Source organism: Orycteropus afer, unplaced genomic scaffold, assembly GCF_000298275.1.
Source record: "Orycteropus afer afer isolate SDZICR_OR568_19922 unplaced genomic scaffold, OryAfe1.0 scaffold01034, whole genome shotgun sequence".
NCBI lineage: Eukaryota > Metazoa > Chordata > Mammalia > Tubulidentata > Orycteropodidae > Orycteropus > Orycteropus afer.
In genome coordinates, this window is record NW_006922621.1 from 60,498 (window position 1) to 75,803 (window position 15,306).

Sequence of the window (15,306 nt, forward strand, 5' to 3'; positions counted from 1 at the left end):
CAGACACCATGGTGGGCATTCTGGCCCCTGAGGGTGAGACCATGGGTGAAGCTATGGCGTTGGTCTCATGCTCTCCCCAGGCTGCTGTAACGTCCAGCCTGGCCCGAGAGGGCAGGGATAAAGTGCAAGGAGCCGGATAAAGGAGTGTGCATTCTGCCCACTCACTGCCTCCAGCTTCTCGGATCTCAGGTTCTTGTTTCACAGACTGGGGGGATGTCACAGTGTCAGGCCAAAGGACACTGTGCAGCCCTGTCGGGCTGTCTGTGGCGCTGCACATCGTTGCTGTGTGGTGTTGTCCACACAGTCACTCTCACCCGCAACTCATGGCCATGCCTGCCCCGTTCATGAGGCCGTGGGAGCGTGTAGATGTACCCCCAGGTCACAGGATCATGGCGGGGACGGGGATGTGCCTAGACCTTTTCAGTAGAATCTCCTGAGAAGTGAAGGCACAGACAGGAGCATTTAGCCAAGTCTCCTGCAAGAGTAGGACACGTGGGCACCCCTTAACATCGCAGCCTACGTGAGGGTCTCCACGTCCTCACTTTGTGGATGAGGAAGCTGGCGCTCAGGGACAAGGGATGCCGAGGACCTGGCTCTTTACAGCCTCGGCCAGCCCCTGAAGGGAGTACCACTGGGGGATGCCCCAGAACCACGTGGGTGCCACACACCTGGCCGCGCAGGCTGCAGGAGGCCTGTGCTGTCTGGGGTGCGTGGAGTGCAGCCCTGAAGCCATGCAGAGGTCGCAGGGGTGGAGAAGGCCACCTTCCGGCTAAGGTCACCTGGGGCCTTCGTCATTTTTGTCCCTTACGTGTGCCGGTGGCTCTGTGGGTGTGTGCTCTGGGGTTCTTTAGACCATCAGGCAGGTCCAGGGCAGTTCAAAGTCGTTCACCAGGTAGACATGTACACTGGGAAGGAGAAGTGAGCAGAGATCGGGAGTCGTGCAACTACGACTCGGAGCTGCAGTAAGCCAGGCTTTCTCTTCCGTGGAGAGTGTGAGAGTGAGAGGTGGGGGCGGCTGCCAGGCAGGAACGCCGGTCACTCAGGAGTGAGGTGTGTTACGCAAGGGCCCTGCAGCGCCCCAGCCCACGAGCCTGGGCAGCCTAATTAGAAGGCTCGGCTCCCAGGCTCCTGCGGGGAACAGACAGAAACTCACATCAGCCTTGGCTAATCTCCTTAAAAGTCTCTTGTTTGTATAGTGCAGACTCGACTTGGCGTCGGCCCAGATCACCTTGTTTTCTTCCTGTCAGGTTGAGATCCTGGAGATGCCATCCAAGACGTCAGTGTGCACCCTGAAGCCAGAGGCGGGTGCCAAGCTGGGCATGCCCATGTGCCTGGAGTTGTGGCAGGTACGGCCGTGCGCACGCGCGAGACACGCCCTGCAGGCCACGCCCGCCGTGGCCGTGAGTCAGGCCAGTCACAGCAGTCAGCCCCAGTGTCCCTGGCTCAGGGCTTCGCCCCGCCCCTGCCTGGAGGAGGGAGCCCTCCTGAAATCACGCCAGCAGAGGCCTGGCTCAGAGCCGCTTCTTGTCATCAGTGGGTTCCAGGCGGGCTCACCATGAGGGCGCCCTCCTGCTGGTGGCAGCGGGAAGGGGCTACCGCGGCAGTGGGCGTCAGCCACTCCTGGGAGATGTCTGCCCCTCTCTCTCTGGATCCTTCCAGCTCTGCAGAGAGCTGAGAGGGAGGGACATGCTGACTAACCCCTGTAAGCCTGCATGGCCTTGCTTTTCTTGGGGATTAAGTTTTGTTACTTCTTTAACTTTCAGACATGGGAATGGGCTTAACGTGTCGACGTTCTGCAGCCATGCAGGATTTCTGAGCCCAGCCTTCTCCTTCTTTCTAGGCCGCTCTCTCTGATCAGGGAGGGTCAGGGGGCACGTCCTGGGGCTGGCAGCAGGAGCTGGGGCCCCGGTGGGGGTCACTGGGGGTGGATCTCGGAGGGAGGCAGGCCTCAGTCCTGGCGGGATGGATTTCAGTCTGCAGGGGCGTCCTCCGGGACCGGCCCACCTCTACCCAGAGGCCACGGCCTTTGGCTGCAGCCCTGCCCTCTTCCTGGGGAAGCGGCCTCCCTCCTTGTTTGGGGCAGCAAAGCAAAGTGTTTGGCTTGTTCACTGAGGAACAATTATGGGGAAATTGAGCCACACGTGTCCTCTCCAGTACAGAGGCCCACGTAAGTAGGCCGTGAGCTGGTACCCGTCTTGAGAGTACTTGGTTACTGAGCAGTCTTCCCCCCACAAAGGGCTATTGCCCCAGTGCCGTCCATTCCTCAGGCTTTTTCTGAGCCGTCCAGTGCTTGCCTCCTCGAGCCTCTCTGCCTTTTGAATTCTTCCTAAAGTCAGCTAGGCGGGCTGGGCATCCTGCCTGGTGCTCCTTTGGGGCAGTCTAGAAATGGCTGCCTGGCAGACAAGACTCCGCTGGAGCGCACGCCCCAGAGACCCTGTCCCGAGGGGCTTGTCTCCCTGCCACCAGAAGGCACTCCGCTCACCCTCATCGCTGGCCGTCCTTCTCCTGTCGTTTCCTGACGGAGAATGGTTAGGGTTGGGAAGCGGGATTGCCGACACAGCGGTCTTGTGTTGTTGCTTTGCCCAGTACAGCCTCTCAGGTCACCCATGGGGTGGGGTTATATGAGGAAACGGGAGCTTCAGGGGGGCTGGGGCACCTGAGGGACACTTGCCTGAAGAGACACAGTTCCTGGCACCCACAGATTTGCTGTTGAGGTCGGGCTGTGGTGTCTGGAGGCTGGGCTACATGCTGCCTCGGTGTGTCACGCTGCACTCTGAGGGCTTCCGTAAGGCTGTGGGGGTGAGAGACACCCTGCGAAGGACGTAGGAGCCGCAGGCGCACATCGCAAAGTCTGCCGTCTTGGGGCAGGATGCCACGCTAGACTTTTCACTCACATCTCACTCCCTGGGAAACGCTGTTCACTGCACAATCATGTAAAAATTCCAACAGAAAAATGTGTAGAAACGGGATGTACCAACTTGTTAGGCAATTAACGGAGCTGACAGAAGGACAAATCACATTGGTTGACACAGATCCAGCCGAGGGTTCTGTTCAGAAACAGCTACGCTCATTTCAAGTGTTTCTTTTTCTCCCCCAGCCAAGAGCTACCAACTGTAACCTATGTGTCTGAGTATGCCAGAGTGACCAGCTTGTTTTTTTCTGAAATACTCTGGTGTCTTTTCATTCTGTTTCCCTAAGCAGCCAGCCTGAGTCATTCCGATAATGAGGATATAAAAAGTCAGGATCCAATGAAGCCTTGTACAGAGTCACCTGCAGCAGCTCTCAGGACAGGACTCCCAGGCCCTGGGTCTCAGAGCCCCTCCAGCCGGCCACCCCAAGTTGGGCTGCAGTGAGTCCAGGGCTCCTCTTGCACACCAGGGCTCCAGTGTTCAATGTGGCGCCTATAGAACCTCACCTGAGAGGGTGGCTGGTACCAAGACCATAGCCCCAAGGGGTCCCTTAGCCACAGGCGCTCTGTCCTGTCTGTGGTAACATCAGTCTGAGCCTGCAGGGCCACTGTGCTGGGAGAGAAGCCAAGGGTGGGCGGGCAGGCAAGCCTGGAGCCCTGACGGACCCAGAGTGGGCAGGTGGCAGGGGTGACACATGGCCTCTGCTCTCCTCGGCCACAGGACGCCCTTCCAGGCCAGGGACGCCCTGTGCGTCACCCCCTGCACTGCTGAGCAGTCAGTGACAGGAAGCACGTGGAGTCACCCAGCATTAGCCATGGCATTCCAGGACACAGAAGCCACGGACACCATGTGGACTGGGTGACAGAGACCAGCTGGAACAAACGTGTCAGCTATGGAGGGGTCTCAGCGCTATTTCAATGCTGAGAGGCTGGGCGACTCTGCCTGGTGTGGCCTGGGGCAGGCTGGGCTTGAGGCAGCTGCACTGACGGTGAGTGGAGGGACACTGGCCGCCATGAGGAGAGTGGAGTTAAGCGGCCCCCGTCGAGCTTCTGGTGGGCAGCCCCACCAAGCAGCCACAAGGCGTCTAGTCACAGGGGCGCCTCCCTTGTTTGGTGGTCCGGATGTTCTCACCTGGTCTGAACTTGCCTCAGAACTTGGTGCAGTTGGTCACTGGGGAGGACTGCTCGCCTGTGTGGTTTGGACTCAGGCCACCCATGTGCCAGGGCTGAGGGCTGGCCCAGGAAGAAGGGGCGAACGCAGAGCCCTGTGCCCGCGTCTTCAGAGACAAGTAATATCCTGTCAGGTGACTGAAAATGCCCAGATGGAGTTCTTTCTTTTTATCAGCCACGGAGGGGGCCTAATCCCACACTGAGATCCTTCTCATGACTGTAGAGCCCCTGCTGCTGGGGGTCCACAGAGGACAAGCTGCTGAGAGAAACAGCAAGGCCGCACACCTCCCCCGAGAAGTCTTCCTGCCTCCTCTGCAGTCCTCTGCCTTCTGCTCTCGTTCTGTGTGAATACACGTTACCGTCAGACAAGAATTCATCGCGCCAACTCTTTCTAGGGCCCGAGGCACCACCCTCTGGAGCAGCCCTGGCCCGGTCTCGGGGAGCCGCTGCTCCTCATCACCCCTCCCCCTTCAGATCGAAACTAGTCTGGCTGCCCATTACTAACCGGGCCCCCATGACACAAAGCACACCCTCTAGACTCAGTGTCCCCTTCTGATCCACAGGAAAGCTCTGCTTCCTTGGGCTGTTTGATATGTGACATACACTCACGTCAGACACATGACTTGGGGTCTTCAGGCTAAACTGGACCACGCTGCTCAGCCCCCCACGGTGGGGGAGGTGGGCCCCGTGCAGCATGGAGCTGCACAGACCCCCAGGTGGGCAGAGAGAAGAGCCGCCACACCCTCATTGACAAGAACCCACCAGATAGGAGCAGGGGGTTGAGGGCTGTCGTTTCCAGCCCTGGCCGCCTGCCCATCACAATCCCAGAAGGGATCCCAGGAGGGCAGCTCCTGCTGACATCGCCTGTCCCGAGGCCCCCCTTCTCACTGTGGGCAGCCAGAGGCAGGGGGCTGGGCCCAGGCAGCGTGGAGGGGTGTTCCAGGGACGACCAGGTTTCTCTGGAGCACGCCTCTCCGAATCATTCACCGGAAGTGAAGGATGTGCTCAGATATTCCTGAAACTTCATTGGCACCAAAGGCAGGCAGCTCCATGGAGAGGACAAACCCGGAGATGGCTGCCGCCTCGCTGCCGTGTGCTCTTTGGCAGGCAGCCTGGGTCTCCTGGAGGCGTTTCCTGCCGGCAGTACCCGAACACAGCCCCTGGGGCCTTCTCTCAACACCACACCCCTTGGCCTGGGCACTGAACAGAGGGTGCCCAGCGGCCGGCACCAAGTGCTCTGCTGAGGAGGTTGGGAGGGCTGCTCTGGTGCGTCGTGTGACCCAGTGGCGTGCCTCTCCTGGACTTATTTCAGAGGCTGAAATGAATGAGTCGTCTGCCCGGGGTGCGGAGCCCTCTGACCCAGGCCCTCATCCATCACAATAGCTCAGGGCCGGCTGGAGCGCAGCGCGCACCCGTAAGCGCCACATCGGCTCACCGGGGGCCGCCAGGGGGCAGGGAGCTGCCGCAGCGACATTGACAAAGCACAGAAATTTCATTTTTCACGGCGATAGGGCTCACGATTTTTCCTTGGCTGGCAGTTCTAGACGGATGAGTGGCTGAGCCAGGAGGGGCTGTGGGGCAAAGAGGCCGGAGGGTGCTGCAGGGTACCAGAGGGGAGCAGGCACGGAGCAGCACACCGATGGGGTGGTGCCAGGCTGGGCAGCAGGGGCCCTTCAGGCGGAGTGGTGGGCTGGAGCTCCACGCCCTCCGATGCGTGTTCCTCCCGGACACCCCCCAGCACCAGCCCCCATGGTGGCCCCGTGCTGATGGTGTCAGCACTCCGGAGGGTGCTGGGGGTGGGTGGCTACCGACTTGCTACCGTCAGACTGCAGACACAGCTGGCCGGGAGAGGTGCACGCCAGCGGTGAGCTCTTTCCCTCTCGAGCCTGGCAGGGCCCTTCCAGGGGGAGGGACTGTGTGCTGAGCAGATGCCCTGCTCTTCCCAGCAGGCCGACTCCAGCCCCCGCCCGCGCCTGCTGACTGGTTACGAGGATGGATCCGTGGCCCTGTGGGACGTCTCCGAGAGGAAGGTGTACAGCCGCATCGCCTGCCACACGGAGCCCGTGATGGGCCTTGACTTTGACTCCCAGAAGTCCAGGGGCGTCTCAGGCTCTGCGGAGAAGGCGCTGGCTGTCTGGAGCCTGGACGAGCAGCAGGCCCTGAAGGTCAGTGCGCCGGACCTGGTGCCATTTATCCTGCTTTGCACTAACAGTCTGATAGGCTGAAAAAATATTTAGGCATGAAGAGGAGTTGTTGCAGATCCCTGGCTAATTAATCACTGTGAGGCGGGGCGCAGCGGGCCGGTCCACAGGGCCAGTGCAGGAAGAGGGGGCGTGGGCGTGTGTGAACCGTTCACATGGTTTGGGTTTCTCCCAGACCTCGGGTTAACAGCAGTCACGTCTTGTCCATCTAGAGAAAAGGCATGTAGATTCCAGGAGCATGGCAACCTCAGAGGAATTTGCCAAATAAGGAACTAATTAATCAAAAGAAAAAAGAAAACCCAATGTGGCCAGCACCCATGGAGTCACGCCCTGTGTGGTGGTCTGCTGGCCGCGAAGGGGGCCACTGGGAGCCAGGTATGGAGCCTGAGGCAGAGTGGAACGCTGCTGAAAGCCTCCCCCACGTCTGAGGGACTTGCCTGTCTCGTGCTCACGCAGGGCACCTGGGCCTCGTCTGGGCCGCTGGCCCCAGTGCTGAGCACGTGGTGGTTCCTTGCGTGCCTGGCTCCTGTTAGGGACGTGATGGGTGGTAGCCTCCTGTCTGGGCCTGGCTCTTGTGAGGTCCTGGTTTGGGCTCCAGCCCATGGAGGATGAGGTGTTGGGGATGTCCTCTGACTCTCAGCCCCCAGAGGATGGCCCTAGCACATACTGGCTTCTAGAGGCGAGTGAGGAGCCCCGAGCCAGGGAGCCTCAGACTTGACCAGCTTCTTCGAAAAGCTATGCTGTGAAGGGACAGGCTAGGGCTGTGGATCCCCTAGCATGACTACTAGCAGAGCCAGCGTGAGCCCAGCTCCCTGGCCTCTCGTGGGCTTTCCTTGGCTCCCTTGTTGGAGAGAGGCCTGTGCACTGAGCCCCAACACTCCACCTGGTGTCTGGGTCCCTGGGCGCTGGCCTCCCCTGCAGTTGAACTTTAGGTTTCCCACCACACCTAAGAGGCTGCATCACTCTGGGCTCCTGAGAGCAGGAAGTCCTTCCCAACAGCCCCGGCCAGCCTGCCGCACCCACAGAAAAGGCCAGGGAGCTGGGCTCACGCTGGTTTTACTGGCAGTCATGCACCCACACCTGCTCGGCCTGGGCTCCTATGCCAGGGGAGGGGCTAGACTTGGACCAGTCAGGCTTCTCCTGACAAGCAACACTCAGAATTCCTGAAGCACCGGGCTGAGTCGGGGAGAGGTGGGCCTGGATAGAAATCTGGACAGGTTGGAAAGGGGCGGGGATGCTGGCCGAGCAGCCGGCAGGACCCTACAGGTGCCACTGTGCTCTGGGTGCAGCTATGGGACATCGTGGCTAGATCCTTCAGGGGAGGGACGCAGCAAGGACAGCCAGACCGAGGGCGTGGCCCGAGGAGCAGAGGGGTCACAGCGCAGCTCCAAGGACTGTGGTGCCTGGAGGCCAGCGGCCCCTGGAAGGCCAGGCTCACCAGTGCCGGGAGTGCTTGGCAGAGGTGGGGCAGAGGGAGGCCAGGATGTGTCCTTTTACGTGGCAGTAAGCAGGTCACTGGGCATCCCTGGAGAATGGAGGTTAAGGCCAGAGTGAGGGCTGTGGCAGGAAAGAACTGGGCCCAGCAACGGCTCTGGGGTGAGACTAGCCTGATGTCCCTGGAGTGACACCCTCTTTGGACAGGGACCTGAAGGGAGTGCAGGGGTGAGGCCTGCAGGGCTTCAGGGGGGAGGGATGCGTGTGAGGACCCCAGCAGGCGGCCACAGCCAAGGGAAGGAGGGAAAGGTAAGATCCACATGGGCTCACAGACGAGACAGTCAGACATCATGCTGTGTGCTCCCTTGGGACCACCCCTCCTATTCCAGGTCAGCCCCGTACCGGGCACACGGGAGAGTCTCGGTAGTGTGACCTGCCTAGGGCAGGGGGGCTGGGCAGGTGCGTCCCAGTGGGCTAAGCCCTGTGTTGTGAGAGGCAGACCTCCGCAGGGAGGCCACTAGGCCTTGATGGCCACTGAGCTGGGCGGTGGCCTGTGGGAAAGCCATCTAGGTGATGGTGATGGTTAGAGACTGGAGGCTGGGCTCCAGGAGCTCAGTCTTCAGGCAGCCCCCATGTCACTGCCGTCTTGCTTGGTGGCTGGCCCGGGGGCAGGGCTGGCAGCCCGTGCTGAGCCGGGTGGGAGGCTGTCAGCTCTGGCACCTTGGACCCTTCCCTCCTGCTTCTTGAGCCTGGCAGAGGCCAGGCAGCACCCACATGTCTCTCTGGGGGTCCGGTCCTGCTGTGACTTGAACTTGTTTAGCCTGATCGACATACCTCTCCTCAGCGCCCTCCCGGAGCGGCCCCACCCCTCCCCAGGTTTCCCTGCACCCAGGGTTCCTCCTGCAGGCCCCTCCCAGGGGTCTGCCTATCTCCCCAGGCTTGTTCAGGAAACAGCTGCTGGAAGTTAAGACTTAAATTTATGGGGTGTGTTCTAGTCCAAGCTGGTTTTACTGTATTGATCAATTTAAAAGTTCAAGCAGGAGGATATTAATGAATTTAAAAGTTAAAGCAGGAGGGGGAAACTAGAAATTGCAGGATGCAAGTGGTTGGCATGATGTGTGCTGAGGGGCTCAGTAGGGGGCCTCTGCGCACAGCCCGTCCACATCAAAGGAGGGGAAAGCTTTCAAGATGGGAGCGGGCTCCTTCCCATCAGCAGTCACCAAGGCGGCCCTGCAAGGAGGCAGCTGTCCTAGGAGAGGCCGGGAAGGAAGAGCCCAGCTGGAGAGGGCTGAGGCTAACCTGCATGTCCTCCCAGCGGCACCTTCAAAGTCGGCCTCCAAGGCCCAGGAGGGTCTCAGGCTCTGTAAAGCTCAGGCCTTGGGGAGGAAGTGACTGTGGCTGTACTTTGCCAAGACAATCATCTAAAGTATCCTTAGTACCTGGGAACAGGTGAGGTGGCTTTATACCCTTATTGTTCACAGAGGGTCCTCCAGTGGGACAACCACGCACCCTCACCGTTCAGGGTGTCTGTCCTCCAGTGAGGTGACTGTGTACTCTCATAGTTCAGGGTATCTGACCTCTGGTGAGGTGACCGCACACCCTCACCGTTCAGGGTGTCTGTCCTCCAGTGAGGTGACTGCACACCCTCACTGTTCACAGGATCCTATAGTGAAGTGACCACATTCCCTCACTGTTCAGAGTGTACTCCATTGAGCCAGCCACACGCCTTCACTGTTCTCAGAGTGCCCTTCAGGTGGCTGACTGGACACCCTCACTGTTTTTATAGTGTCCTTCCGTGCAGTGGCCGCACGCCCTCAGCTGTGAGCCGCCTCCCTGGGCCCACAGACACCACCTGTCTCCCTCCCCTTCGTGCTCTGGCGCAGCCGCCGCCTTGAGCTTGTGGGCCACGTGGACACAATGCGCCTTACCTCGTGTCCTTTTCCTGGAGTCTCTAATGAGCCCAAATCAATCTCTCCCTGGCGAGCTCTGGGAGCAGAGATGCAGATGAGGTTTCCCTGCACCAGAGCGTGGGTAATCGGAACCAGATGGCGCCTTCGCTGCGCTGCGCATTCCTAGTACTTGAGGTCATGCCTGGTGAAAGCCACTTGGTGGCCAGAGATCTCTCCTGGAGGGCCCTGCATCCAGGGTAGAGCTGGTGGGGAAGCGCAGAGGTGATGTGGCGTGCTGGTCCACCTTGTCAGGGCCCCGCCAGCCTCGGGGCTGTTGACGGTGCTGGAGGCCTCCTGCGCCATAGAGCTTTGCAAGCCCATGAGAGCATCAGCTATTGTCAGTCCCAGGTGGTTAGCAGACTCCTTCCCCTGCACACTTGGGGCAGTGCCCATAAGACTGAAAGAACACCCTGATTTATAGGCCGTGATATTTTTAGGCCTTTAAACAATAACGAGGATCGCTCACCCCAGTCAGCCTTGGGCCGGGAGGCGGGCTGACCGCACGTGCTGCAGCGCTCACTCCTTCCGTGACCTGCACGAACGGCCCCGTGGCTTGGGCTGGCTTCCCATCTGCACAGCAGGAGCGAGAGCCACACGCCCTGCTCCCCGACTGCGCCAAGGTGCTGCTGCATTTAGAGGGGCATCGGCCGAGCAGCTGGGGGGAGCAGGACTGCAGCCCGGGAAGGCCCCAGCCCACTTCCTGAGGCCAGAGCCTTGCACTTGCCTAGTTTCCAAATAAGAGAAGGGGGGCTTGCTGGGTCGGCTCAGCCCCACACACGCCACAGGCGCAGGGAAGAGCTGGCATGCAAGGGGAGCCTCTCGTGTCTGCTTGGGGGGGGTGGAGCCTGGCACTGTCTCCGCCAGCTGCTTCCCACCTCGCAGTGACACCGTCAGAAGTCCCGCCTTCTCGGAAATGCAAGCCCCCAGAACAAGCATTTGTCTTTATCTGAGGTTCCCCCTCAACTGGGGGGGGGGGGCACTGCTTCCTTGTTCCCTGCCACGGGGGAGCTCTGTGCAGTGCTGGCCTGTAGCCTGCCTCTAGGAATGGGGTAGGAGGCTGCCGTGTGCAGACCAGCGCGCCTGTCCCCAGGCATTGACAGCTCTGCCTGCCGAGGCCGCGGGCACGTGTGTCGTTCATAGGCTCTCTGGTAACCTGCTAGTGTAGTCGAACCCTCGTGGAGCCAGTGGTTTCTTTCCAGAGGGAGATGCTGTGCTAGTCCCGCATTTGTCCATGCAGAAGCTGGGCCCTGCCCCGTGAGAATCCAGGGCCACCAGCCTCCTCCTCAGACAGCCCTACATGGCACGCCCTGGGTGCCACCTCCTCACCTATGTGCCTGTCTTCGAAGTCGGTAAAGACCACAGTGAAGGGCTGACACCCAAATTCCTTTCCTCAGCCGCAGCTTTCGGGTGTGTCAGTAGGGCCCAAGCCTAAGTCTGCTCTTTTCTCACTGGGCATTGCCCCACTGTTACTAACATCACATAAACGTGGAAAGCCACGAAGGTCACCTGAAGCAGGGCCCTGAGTGGATTCTAGTGACACTCACTGCCTGTACCTAACGGGTCCCTACTCCACAACTGCCATGGGGTGAGGGTGTAAAATTCATAAGGGAAAAGGGCTCCAAGTGATCGCCGCCTCCAGTTCCCCTCCCTGGAGGCCACAGCATCTTTGACCTATCCAAGTGTGCGTGTGCGGGTGTGGGTCCCTGCAGACCCAGCAGACGCACATCCATGCACACACATGCTCACAGCCCTGCTCCGGATTCTTCTAATATCTTGTAACCATCACAGTAATTCTCTAAATAAATAAATAAAAACTAACTGCTATCGAGTTGATTCCAACACATAGTGATTGCCACTGGGTTTCCAAGGTGGTAAATCTTTACAGAAGTAGATTGCCCAGTCTTCTTCTGTGGAGTGGCTGGTGGGTTTGAACCGCCAGCCTTCCAGTTAGCAGTCAAATGCCTTAGGTACTATGCTACCAGAGCTCCTTCACAGCACCTCTAGGCTGGGCTATTAGTGAAGGTCTCTGTGAGCCTCCAGAGCTAAGTTCACGGCCTTCCACAGTGGCCTCCACAGCTGGTCTGCCTCTGCGGTCCCAGTGCTGCCACGGGTTGTGGGGTGGTGTCTACAAGTGAAATCCCAGTGGGGAAAGCAGGGTCCAGGGCACGGTGCCTACTGCTCTGGTCAGGCTGCTGATGCTCTCACGGCCAGTACCAGCCCACAGAGCTTGGCAAGTCTGACAGGGAAACATAGAGTTTCAGCGCATGTGTGATTTGTGGAACTGAGTGAGGCTGGGCGTCTGGTCAGGTTGAGGGGAGGTGTGTGGCCTCCCGGTGCTCTCCCAGCCGGGCATCCCCCACTGAGCTGTGCTGAGGTGCCAGCTGCTGCGTTCTTCCTGACTTCAAGGTGCTCTTTGCAGAGTACTCATTCAGCTGTCTGTGCAGTGAATTACACACGTTTTCCCCAGTTGCCTTTGGACTCGGCTTAAACTGGATTTGCCGTGCAAAAGAAAAGTTTGAGTAGTTGGATTTCAGTCTTGTTTGCTGTAGCCTCTAGATTTTATGTCCAGACACTTAACAAATGAATTTTGGATCCATGCTACATACAAGCACTGTTGTAGGCACAGGGATCCCGCAGGAAACCAAACGTTCCTGCCCCACAGAACATTCTAGAAGAGAAGAGTGCACAGAGAAGGGGGGCAGCAATGTAAAGAAACCGGGGCAAGTGACAGGGACCACGGGCTGCCCTTCACGGCAGGGGGCGGGGGCTCTGTATCTGAACAGAGACAGAGCAGTGAGGAAGTTGTTCCTTCCATGACTGGGGTCAGGGATGTCTCAGAGGGGAGGAGTGAGGAGCTTGTCCTTTCTGTAAGTCATGGCAGAGTGAGCATCTCTGAGGTGGGAGTGAGAAGTTGTCTCTGATGACTGGGGCGGGGACATGCCCAGGAGGAGCGGCAGGGCTGAGGGCGGAGGTGCCTAGGAGCAGAAGGGGGCAGCTGCAGAGAGGAGCAGTGGGCGGAGCTGAGTGCCCGCCAGCCGCCAGGAAGCCCACGGGGCTTTGGAGTGGAGAAGCCACACCATCTGATTCAAGGTTGTGAGAAGCATCGCTCTGCTCGACAGCGGGTCAGGGAGTGACCAGTGAGAAGGCCACAGGGTGGCAGCAGGGCACGATGCTGGCTGCATCCTCAGGAGGGTGGACCTCCCGGGGCACGTGGGGTCCAGGTCAGGTGCGTAGGCTGAGGGGTCCCCATCGTGAGCGTGATTGGGGCCCCGGAAGGTGTAGGTACAGCGTCATGCTATGGCGGATCTTGTTAACTTCTTCCATAATTCTGTCCATTTTCGCTTGTGCATTTTGAAAGTGAATTAGGAACATACAAGTTTAAAATGGCAACCTTCCTGGCGAATCGAAACTTTTCTTTAGTCACCCTCGTTATCTCTGGAAAATGTTTTTGCCTAAATGGCTATTTTGCCAACTACTAATATGGCTCACGGAAGGAAGGTTGGGCAGTCTACTTCCGTAGTGATACTGCCTTGGAAACCCAAGGAGGGGTCGCTGTGAGTCGGGTCCGACTCAATGGCACGTAACAACAACAATATGGCTCAGGCCGGGTTTCTTTTGGTTACTTGTTGTTAGTGCCGTCAAGTGGGCTCCGACTCACAGCGACCCCGTGCCCGACAGAATGAAACACGGCTCAGTCCTGCTCCATCCTCACAACCCCTGCTGTACCCGAGCCCATCGTTGCAGCCACTGTCAGTCCATCTTATTGAGGGCCTTCCCCTCTTTCTCTGACCCTCTGCTTTTCCAAGGATGATATCCCTCTCCAGGGACTGGTCCCTCCGACAGCATGACCATAGGAGGTGAGACGAAGGCTGGCCATTCTCCCTTCCAAAGAGCGTTCTGGCTGCATTCTTCCAGGACAGATTTGGTCCTTCCGGCAGTCTGTGGTGTTTTCAGTATTTGCCTGCCGGTCTGCCATGCTGCAGGGCCTTGCAGGTTGTGGTGATGCTGGAGGCTATGCCACCAGTATTTCAAATACCAGCAGGTCACCCACGGTGGGCAGGTCTCAGCGGAGCTTCCAGACCAAGACACTGGGAAGAAGGATGGAGCCTTCCGAAAAAATCGGCCATTGAGAACCTTAAACCTTGGTTACTTACTGCCTTTAGAATTTTTATTAATCCTTTTTACCTTCAATCTCTCTGTGCCCTCAAGTTGTACGTGTCTGGCACCACTAGTTACATCTTAGGCTTATTTTGTCCTGTGGCAGTGGGCAGACTTCCTGCTCACCATCCATTCTTGTATGTCAAGCTTTGCTCCCAGAAGTCAAGATGTCCATCCTTTATAAATACCTATAGTGGGGCCTCTTGATGGCTAGTGGTGGTGGCCTGTGAGTGTGAGAATCTGGGTGTCTGTGTGGCCTGCCCTCTGGAAAGGCAGCTGGTGGCCCAGAGTTCTGGGGTCACTGAAATGCCACTCCCCATGCTGCGGTCTCCCCTGTGCTGTTGAGTAATCAGCTTCCAGTGACCTTCTCTTGTGGAGCTGTCCCACACATTTTGATATATTATGTCTTGGTTTTTATTCCCTTGAAAATACTTTCTATTTTCCTTTGTGGTTTTTTTCCCTTTTGTCCAGAGGTCCCTTAGAAGTATATGATTTTAATTTCCAAATACTTGTTGATATTGTGGCTAGCTTTACTCCAGCTGCATTCTGTTGTCAGTGCGTATGGTCTGGACAGTTCATTCCAGTAAGCAGAAATTTACTGAGGCTCGTCCCCGGCCCTGCACATGGCCTATCTTGACCAGTGCATCATGTGCACTTGAACGTATGTCCTGCAGTCCTGGGCGGAGCTCTGGTCAGCATCAGTTAGGTCTGTGGGGTTCAATATCCTTACTGGTTTTTTGGTCTAGTTCTCTACCAGATACTGGGAGGGGTCTTAAAACCTCCAACTATGAGCATAGACTCGTCTCATTCTCCCTTTAGTTCTGTCTGTTGTGTTTCATGAACTTCGAAGCCTGCTGTTGGTGCATAAACATTTAGGAACAGGAGCCCTGGTGGCACAGCAGTTAAAGTTGGCTGCTAACCAAAAGGTCAGCAGTTCAAACCCACTGGTTGCTCCATGGAAGAAGATGTGGCAGTCTGCTCCCTAAAGATTGACAGCCTTGGGGACCTTGTGGGACCATTACCTCATTGCAATGAGTGACCCTTGTATCATGCAAAAAAAAGAAAAAGCCATCAAGTCGATTCCAACTCATAGCAACTTGCATTGGGTTAAGTTTGTAAATCTTTATGGAAGTAGATTGCCCCATCTTCCTTCCACAGAGTGGCTGGTGGGTTTGAACCGCCCACTTTCTGGTTAGCAGCCAAATGCCTTAGGCACTGCGCCCTTAACCTCTTGTAGCACTCTGTCTTGAAGTCGACTTTGCCTGATGTTAATATTGCTGTCTTGGCCTTTTTACACTTGCTGTTTGCATTGTATATCTTTTCTGTCTTTTTACACCTGTTGTTGTTGTTGTTGTTATGTGCCGTCAAGTCGGCCCCGACTCATAGCGACCCTTCCTTGGGTTTCCGAGGCAGTATCACTACGGAAGTAGGATTGCCCAACCTTCCTTCCGAGGAGTGGCTGGTGGGTTTGAACCGCCAGCCTTCT

The 15,306-nt window shown here is 57.8% G+C and overlaps 1 protein-coding gene across 1 annotated transcript in view; it reads left to right on the forward strand.

Moving 5' to 3' along the window:
• Nucleotides 1-15,306, forward strand: part of GNB1L (G protein subunit beta 1 like) — a 57,487-nt gene that overhangs the window by 21,167 nt on the left and 21,014 nt on the right. The window contains exons 4-5 of the mRNA XM_042783398.1: nt 1,248-1,346; nt 6,025-6,243. Of these exons, the coding sequence (XP_042639332.1) occupies nt 1,248-1,346; nt 6,025-6,243 (318 nt within the window). The remainder of the gene's footprint in view (nt 1-1,247; nt 1,347-6,024; nt 6,244-15,306) is intronic.